The following is an 8,944-nucleotide window of genomic DNA, read 5'->3' as shown; positions in this document are numbered from 1 at the left end:
TATCCCTCCCACCCACCTTTTCCCCTTTGGTAACCGTAAGTTTGTTTTCTACGTCTGTGGGTCTGTCTCTGTTTTGTAAATAAGTTCGTCTGGAACATTTTGAAGGTTCCACATATAAGTGATATCATATGATATCTGTCTTTCTCTGACTTACTTCACTTAGTAGGATCATCCCTAGTTGCTGTACAGCACAGAGAACTGTATCCAATGTCCTGGGATAAACCACGGTGGAAATCCAAAGGAGAACTTGCCATTCTTGGGGAAAACGAAAGTGGTGAAGCTCTGGGGCTTTTCGACTGTAAGGAAATAGAAATGGAAATGAGATGTGGGTTTTAGCAGCGTGTGTGCTGTTGGCACCTTCACGTGATCTGCAGGACTGCTGTGACGTGGCTTTTCACAGGGAAGTCGAGTTTTCTCAGCCACAGCTTTGCCTGAGCGGAGGCTGTGTTCCTCGTCAGATGCAACAAGTCCGACCCATCTCTGGAAACTAGTGACATGTTTTATTGGTATCACAACTATGGGATCATTATAAAATCACACAAAGTCTCAATACTGTGCAGGAAATATTCATTTCTTAAGAAAATAATTTAAATTTCAGCACTCAACAGAAGCACTGCTCAGCTGCTATACATGTATTTTCTGGCAATACTCTGACTGTCTATAAATACCGGATCCACCGAGGCCACCTTCGCTGCTAGGAAGGAGTGGATGCAGTGTAGAACAGCCGTCAGATCCTGAAACTCCAGCTCCTGCAAGAAGAAAGAGAATGTACTTATATATTATAAATATTCGAAAAACACATTACAGAAAATTTAACAGGTTCTATGTTCTTAGAAGCACAAGGAAGTTACTCAAGTCAGCACAAATACACACGAACTAAGAAAGGCGGCTGTAAACATGAACACCCTGGGTGTTTTGCACTGATATCCTGACGATCGGGTTTAATTCTTGATTTTCTTGTAACTAACATAGGTCAGCACTCAGGTCCTCGCTTGGCATCCTGACTCCATCTGGGCCGGGCTCTCAGTCACCTGACCAGCAGCACCAGGTCGGGACTTCGGCCTCCACTGAAGCCTGTCAGAGCTCTCACACAGCAGGGCTCACCGTGTCCCCGGTTCAGCAGAATGAATCGTGCTACACCCTGCGTGCGCACACGTGCCCCTGTACTTATGTGCCCGTGTGTACGCTCTGCCTGCAAGCGTGCCTGTGCGCGTGCGTGCACACGTGTGTTGTGTTTGTGCACATGGATGTGTGTCCCCGCGTGCTCGGCAGGTGAGCTAGAGGCTGGGGCTCATGGCCAGCAAGTTCTCTCTCATGTTCTGTGAGTTTCGCCCACTGAACCCTGTCACCCAGTTACTTTCCTCTGCGATTTATTTGTCCCAACGACCTCGATTTTTATAAAGTCTTTTAACATTTCGTGGTGGCTGAAACACTGATTTTAAATATGATCTACAGCTTGGCATAATTATCAAATTTTAAGTGTTTTAATACCTTGATCTTTTCCTTAATCAGCGGAAATTCTCAGGAAGCCATGAGGGTCTTTACTGGGCTCGTCAAACTATGAAGACTGAGGTCACCCAAACCTGAGAAAACATTTCTTCTTTTATGATCTTTACTCTCAGGAATGTCCCATCTATCACAAGGGTGACACTTTCAATGAACGTGTAAGTGTTAACGTCGCCCAGATGTCCTCAATACATCTCCTCGCGCAGAAATCACATTTCCTTAGGGCACTACCTCTATTTCCATCTTGCTGCGCAAACTACAGACATGTGTCCAAAACTGTCTGTGAGATGACAGACAGCTCTTCCGAGCAGCGGTAGCCATCCTGGCCTTTTAGTTTTCCCTAATTGTCATCTAATGGCCCAGTGCACGAGGGGGAAATTTTAAAGTCTGTAACCGTTTAAGAGACCAGTTTCCACTCAGCTGTAGCAATTCAGACACAGACTGTATTTCAAGGGGAGCCTTAACCACTGCCCTTCCCAAAGAATTCAACATGGAAGCTGATCAAAGCCATACTTGAAAGAGATGATTGTTAAATAAATGAACGAGTCTCTAGAATAAGGGAATACGTGCTGTAATTTCTCTTAGAAAATGCCCCAAACGAGTATAATTGGATGTGACAATTAGCAGGGGTAACCACGCACAGAACACAAATTACCATGTGTTAATCTACAGGGAACTCAGATCGGGGCCCGGCCACTGAGTGTGGAGACAGGCCCGCTGAGGGGATGAGATACGGGTCTCCCACTTGTGGACTCTGCGGCCCAGGCAGTGCTGTGCCAGGGCCTCTGAGCTGCAGCACTTGCTGATGGCTGTGGCGTTTGGAAATACTCCCCACGGACTGATGACAGGCTGGCAAAGTTCCTGAAACTTCGCCGAGTAGCTCCCAGTGGGATGTGACCCACACGGCCCCGGACGGAGCCGGGCCAGCGCAGGAGGCCGTGGCTTCCGGTACAACATTGGTACCCAGCCAATGCCGGTCCTCTTCCAGCCACCTGTTAATAGAGCATCGTCAGCCTCAAAGGTCAAAAGTGAAGTAGGACACCCCGAGTAAAGCGCCAAGTTCATTTTCCAGAGCAGGAAATGGTGGTTTTAGGGGTTTAAGTAACTTCTGTGCGGTGACGAGGCTGACTAGTCACAGAACTGGCACCGAAATCCAGGACAAACCGGTCCAATGGGCCCTCGCTGTTTCCTGACAAAACCTTCCAGAAGAAACCTAGTGCACTAGCTCTTACACCGAGCAGTCCTGAGGCATCAGCGCCTCTTGGGAGCGACCTGGAAAAGCACATTCTCAGGCCGCATCCCTCTCGGTGCCTGGTGGTCTGTGTGCCCCTCGGAGACGGAGGCTCTGCGGAGGGGATGTCGTCCTGGAGGAGCTCAGGGAGCAGGGTGGCGCCTCACAGAGGCACCTGGGCCTCATCAACCCCGGAGGAGACGCGTCCAGTGGGCGCGGCTGGGGCCCCAGAGCGGGTGGAGGGGAGGGGCTGGCTGTGGCTGAGCTGCCCTGGAGGCATCCAGCAAGCGTGCGGCGGGTGGAGCCGGGCAGGGAGAAGGATTCAAGTGCAAGGTGACGCAGCGATCGCCGACGGACGCAGAAGCTGCAGCGAGTCACCCAGGAGGTCCAGAGAAGATAATCCATAGCATGGCTACACTGAACCACTGATCTTCCATATGCAGACAGAACCGCCTTGCATTGGAAGGACCGCCACCTAGGACTCGCAAGCTGGAGAGGAGAAGTCCATTCCTGGCTTCGAAGCTTCAAGGACAGGCTGACTCTTGGTGGAAGAAACAGTCACATACTGAGGTCTGGGGAGGTCGTTCTGGCTTGTACGTGAATCAACGTAAACTTTATGCCGACCTGAACAATCTGTTTTGTGCCATATTAAACATATATTGTGAGGCCAGCGCTTCTCTCCTGGGCTGGTTGTGGGGATGAGGCAGTCGTGCTTAGGAAGGACTGAGCACAGCGGCGGCTTGTAACGTAACGGGTGCGATAAAAGATCCCCCCCGCCCGCCGGGTGGGTCCCCAGGCAGGTGTCGTAGCCAAGACGACCCTTGCACAGAGACCCTTGGACACAGCAAACCTTTGACCGACGTTTTCCGAGCAAATGTCTACGGGAAGCACAATGTCCAGGAAGAAAGCCGAGAAGCGGAGTCAGAGGCCAGCAGGTGAGAAGCGGCGAGGCGGCCGGGTGATGCTGGGCTCTAGCCTGGATGCAGCGGGACGCGGCTGGTGCACCTTCCCTGTCCCCACGCGGAGGAGGGGCACCTTACTGACCGACCACGCAGGGGACCTGGGAGGGAGGAAGGAGGGAAGGAAGGGAGGGAGGAAGGGAAAAGAAGAGCAAAGAAAGGAAAGCTCTGCTCCGTTCCAGCTTCCGGGAGAACAGACTAAGGCCAGTTTCAGACCCATATTTGGAAGGGGCTGCACTCGCGTGTCCCCTGTTCTGTCGAGGCCCCGCTTCACTCCATCTTCAGGAGGAACCTGGCCTTGGCTCCCTCCACCATCTCTCCACAATCGACGCCGCCACGGTTACTCGCTGAAGCGGCAGCGGCGTGATGCACCCCCGCTCGGCCCCCGCCGTCCACGTCTGACCGTCTGCGCGACTCACGGCGCCGAGGCATAGTTTCCAGCGGAGTTTATCCTCCCGGATCATCACAGAGTGAAGAACACCCGCCTCTGTTCCTCCTAAAGGCAGTGTGCTGCCTCCAACGACCGGCGTCCGCCCCGTGGATTCTCAGCTGGGCTCGCCGAAGCCTTCGCGTGCAGAGGTCTGTAGTCGTCGGGGATTTTCACGATAATTGGAACAATTTTTTCCTTGGAAACTGATAAAAATTTTTGTGAGTGTATCTGGTAGTTCTTTCAATACTAACTTGCTCTTTCTTTCTTCATTAATTTATTCATTTAAAACACATTTACTAAGTTCTGAAGATAAAAAGATAAAGAAAAGCTGCCCTTGACGGCTCAGTCTAGAGGCAGAAATGAAATCATAGAGGAACGCGTAAAATACAAACAACGGGCATAGGAAAGGGGTCGGGGGGCAGAAGGGCACCGTCCCTCCCTGCAGTGGACCCCGAATTCAGTCCTTGTAACTTAACTGTAGTTCACTTATAACCTATTAAGTAGATCAGTAGGCAAGTAAATCCTTCATTTCAGAAAGCTTGTTTATGCTACACTCTTTTTTTTAGGAGAAAGATGTAGAAAACATGAAAACAAACACTTTATTTAAAAAAGACTGCAACCCCAAAGCTCCAGCCATTGGCCTCACTATGGGGTCAGCCCAAGTCCCGGAACTGCATGACGTTTTTGTAAATAATGGATAGAAAAAATAACTTCCCCTCTGTGCTCCCAAAGCCCCAGAAATCGTCCCTCGGATGCATTTTCTCTTTACTCTCATTCCTGAGGCAGCGATCCGTTAAACATCCCAGAAAGATTCTCGATAAACACTCAAAGGTTAACTGCTCCACGACTTTCACTCCCGTAACGAAAAGCTCAATTAATAGGAATAGTTTTCTCTGAAACTCTTGGTTCACTGAGGACATCACGTCACTCTCCCTTCCACTGGCCATAGCCCTGGGTCCTATTCAGAATTCAGTGCCCGGCTCTTGGTTTAAGTCCAGCGGTAGCTACAGGTGTTCTAGATTCCCAACTGGCATTTCCAACCTTCCCTCTGTCTCACAAGCTGTAATAAACGCAGAACCTCAGCCTGAAGCAGTTTGTTCAAGCCGCCGCCCGTGTTTATTAGAGGCTCTCCACGTGCATGTTTCCTGCTCCGTGTGACAACATGGAAACTACTTTTGTCCCCAGTTTCATCCCCGCTTGCAAGGCCCCGGGAGGGGCCTGAGCAAGGGGCCCCTGGTCGTTGTGCTAACTGCTGAGACCCCGGCCCCCCTCTGCCCTACTCTCTCTCGCACCCCACGGCCCCGGAGGGGAGGCGCAGGGGGGCTGCCGGAGGTCCTGGGATCTGGGGGAAGGGTTCACGTGGACATGGGTTCAGTTTGGGTCTCCTGGGAGGTTTGATGTGTCTCACACTCATTTCTGTGTCTAGTTAGCTTACCGCATTTGCAATTTTGTATTTTTTTTTCATAAAGAGACACCTGCAGACTGAGCTTCAACTCTGCAAATCCTGTATCCACCCCTGTGGCCTCCACAACTTTCTAGGACTTTCTCTTTGCCTGAAAATGGAAACTGAAGCTAACTAAACTGAGGGCCACAAAGAAACCGAGTCTGCTTCAGTACACACGCCCCAAAGTCTACGCCATCTGTTTCAGACTGTCTGGTTTAGATCATCCAATGCCTCTACCCCCTTTACCAACACAGATAACCAAGAGTTGACGAAACATCAAAAAATAAAAACTTTTAAATCGAATGAAACAGGAGTCCCTGTGAAAAGGGAATCCAGGTGTCACGTGACCGTGTCCTGGGACATCAGGTGCTCTGGCAAAGTCCCTGGAACCCGCCAGCACAGGAACCCAAGGCGCACTGGGGGGCTAGCTTCCTAAGTGTCCCCCCGGCTCACACGGACGGCATAGGACCTGAGCCTGGAAGGGGTCCTGGGGCTCCTCCCAGCTGCAGTCCCTAGGGTGAAGGGCAAATCAATGCATCAGCAGAGGAGGAACTGCTGTGTTAGCCGCATCCATGCAGATCAAGTACCAAACACACGGTACAATCACTTCCAGCCTCCCTCCCTCTCCCCGCTCTCCTCAGACCCCCCTCTGCTGGTGGCAATGTCCACTGAACTCCGCTCAGGGTGGCGTGACTGAGCGTGGCCACCTCTCCATCACAGCCCTGGGACGCATGTCCCTGCCAGCATCACTGTCCCATTGGCTGCCCTGTTGTACACCTCCAGACCCAAAAGCCTTGACAGTGGTTACAGTCTGATTTTGATTTTATCCACTCCCTAAATATAATAATGTCAAGCGTTTCTGCACAATCTCAGTTGTACTTAAAAGGTAGATGTGGTGCATTTCATTAACCTCAGTGAAGAAGTGTTAAAAATTGACGCAGTATTCGGATATAACAATGTCACATGAGATGTGTCCCTCTGAAGAATTTCATCAAAAAGCGCATGCAAAGTGCTGACAATCAGCTTCCAAACAATATGTGTTTGTAGGTTTTGCATTTTTGTTTTCTCTTTCTTTTGGTTTTGTGTATGGAACTTATCCTTCAGTTTGTCTTTAGTTTATATTAAAACTGGGCTGTTGACAACACAGTTATACATAAAGTAAGGAAAAAATCAACAGTTGCTGATGGTAAAATGACAGCTCAATGCAATGAATTTGTAAGTTATGTCAAGATCCTCTGAATTAATAGAGTAGTTTGTTCCTGGTACCACAGACAATCCATCACTTAAGGCAGTTTGTAAAACTCTTCCTTTAAGTATTGACTTCCCCTGTATTTTTAAATATTGTTTTCTGCTAATACTGACTAAGCAAGTTGTGAGTTTCAGTGGAATCAAATCGTTTCGATGATTACAATTTTAGGATATTAAAGCCTCTAACAGGAGACACACTATGGGCTCTTGTGACATCCTTGCTGATTTCTGAGGAGGGTTCCCACTCCAATTCTGATTATTTTCCCTCCACCCTCGGACACTTGGTTACTCGGGTGAGGCTGGGCTCAGGTGGATGAGTTCCTACCTTCATCTCGATCTGCTTGGTGTCCAGATTCTGAAACAGCAGCTTCACCCGAGCTTTCCCATCATCTGAAGATCCTTTCAGCTGAGAGAATTTAAACCTCCAGAGCACATTCTGTAAAGGAAGGCAATTATCTAGTGGTTTAGACACAAGAGCTCACTTCTTTCATTAACATCTGTCAGTATGTTAAATAATCTATTTAAATAAATGCAGACATTTTCTCCGTTATCTTATGTACACTGAGCGCGTGATGACTTAGAATCTCCACCTTCTCTTTCCGAGTATAAGAGACTGACACCCTCAGACCACCGGACTTCCTGGGGGTCCCTCCCGTCAAGCTCCAGGGAGCCTGTCCTGGTGCCCGAGCGCCCAGGCCCCTGTGGTCTCCTCTTCAATTCCGTGCTACCCGCACCGCCTTTCTCCTGGGTTTTCCTTAACGTTTAAAAGCATCATAAGCGCTTTGCTCCCTTTTCTTCTTGTAAAGCTTAAAAGAATCCACTCCAAGGGCCAGGTCTGGCTACATAGAGTACATGAGACACGGTCAGCAGTGCAGAGAAAGTGAAAACCTTTCTCCTGCCCCCCCCCCACCAGGTTAAGTTCAAATCACTCGATGTTGGTTTCTCCTGAACCAAGCTGAAAAACGTAGGTGCTATTACCTCTTAATACTAGTGCAACAATCGCTTCATGTTTGCTAAGGTGCTTTAGAGATGACGTGTGCTCTAGAAACACTTACTCTTCAATTAAAAAAGAAAGGCTGCAGCAAATAAAGATTTAATGGCTGCCTTTTACAGAAGATAGCCTTTAATTATAGACTCGTTATGATAATAAATCTTTATCTTCCCAGAAAGAATCCCAAGAGAGGACAGCAATTATTTTTTAGCAAGCTATAAGTTTGTATTAAAAGCGTTTATTTTGAAATAATGAACATACGTTCCTCTAAGTATCACAAAAGGCCAAGAGGCTGGGACGTGGGGAGAATTTCAGAGGCGCCGTTATCCCATCGGCTCCTCGGCCCACGTACTCACACCCGCACTGGCCTCGAGGCTCCTGGCACATCTTTCTTTTACATTGAATCTTGCCGAACCGAGGCCCTGCAGCTCGTGGTCAAGTGTCACCACGTATGTTCCTTCTCGATGCCGAGGAGTTGGAACCCCGTGCGGTCTCGGGGAACAGTGACTCCAGTGCTTGCACTTTCACGCTACGTCACTGGGGTCCTTGCGCCCTGCTTCCCACTCGGGCACCAGGGCCCTCGCAGGTCGGAGTCACTGGACCCACCCAGAATGAAACCGCTCAGAAGCCGCTTCCATCAGCACTGCGGTAGCAGAGGCTGCAGGAGGGCTGCTGGCCCACTGAGATAAGCCAGAGGACGAACCACAGCAACAGCACAGCCCAGCCAGGAGGGCCCGGCACCGGTGATGAGACCGGCGGCGGCGGGGAGAGCTCTCAGGCCGCCTGCAACGCCCCCTCCCGGGCAGCTCCCATCTCCCAGGGCGTCGCCCCGGCTTGCCCTTGGAGGGCAGGGAAAGACGGCTGTGATTTCAGCCTCAAGGATTTTGTGGAAACAGCCCAAATCTCACCTGCCTTTAAAACTACCCACCCTCCAGCTGTCCTGCCAGGAACCTGTGATCACAAGGGCGTGTATCCAGAGGAGCCGGAGGTCTCTGATAGCATAGAATGGTTTTGCGAAATTCCTCACCAAATAAGCAAGACCCGGACTGCTCTGAGAACATCACCTGGTGTTCAAATTTGCTTATGAAGAAGAACAGCTCAGTGGTCGTAAGATTCTAGGAATAACCCACCCAAC

General features: G+C 49.9%; 1 protein-coding gene across 1 annotated transcript in view; it reads right to left on the bottom strand.

Moving 5' to 3' along the window:
• Nucleotides 1–481: 481 nt before the first annotated feature.
• Nucleotides 482–8,944, bottom strand: part of SNTG2 (syntrophin gamma 2) — a 208,099-nt gene continuing 199,636 nt past the window's right edge. Inside the window, exons 16-17 of the mRNA XM_032652007.1 lie at nucleotides 7,144–7,254; nucleotides 482–749 (exon numbers count right to left, since the gene is read on the bottom strand). Of these exons, the coding sequence (XP_032507898.1) occupies nucleotides 618–749; nucleotides 7,144–7,254 (243 nt within the window). The 3' untranslated portion in view covers nucleotides 482–617. The remainder of the gene's footprint in view (nucleotides 750–7,143; nucleotides 7,255–8,944) is intronic.

Source organism: Phocoena sinus, chromosome 13 (genome assembly GCF_008692025.1).
Source record: "Phocoena sinus isolate mPhoSin1 chromosome 13, mPhoSin1.pri, whole genome shotgun sequence".
NCBI lineage: Eukaryota > Metazoa > Chordata > Mammalia > Artiodactyla > Phocoenidae > Phocoena > Phocoena sinus.
The sequence above is the reverse complement of the archived record's forward strand: the minus strand, read 5'-3'. Positions and strand labels throughout refer to the sequence as shown.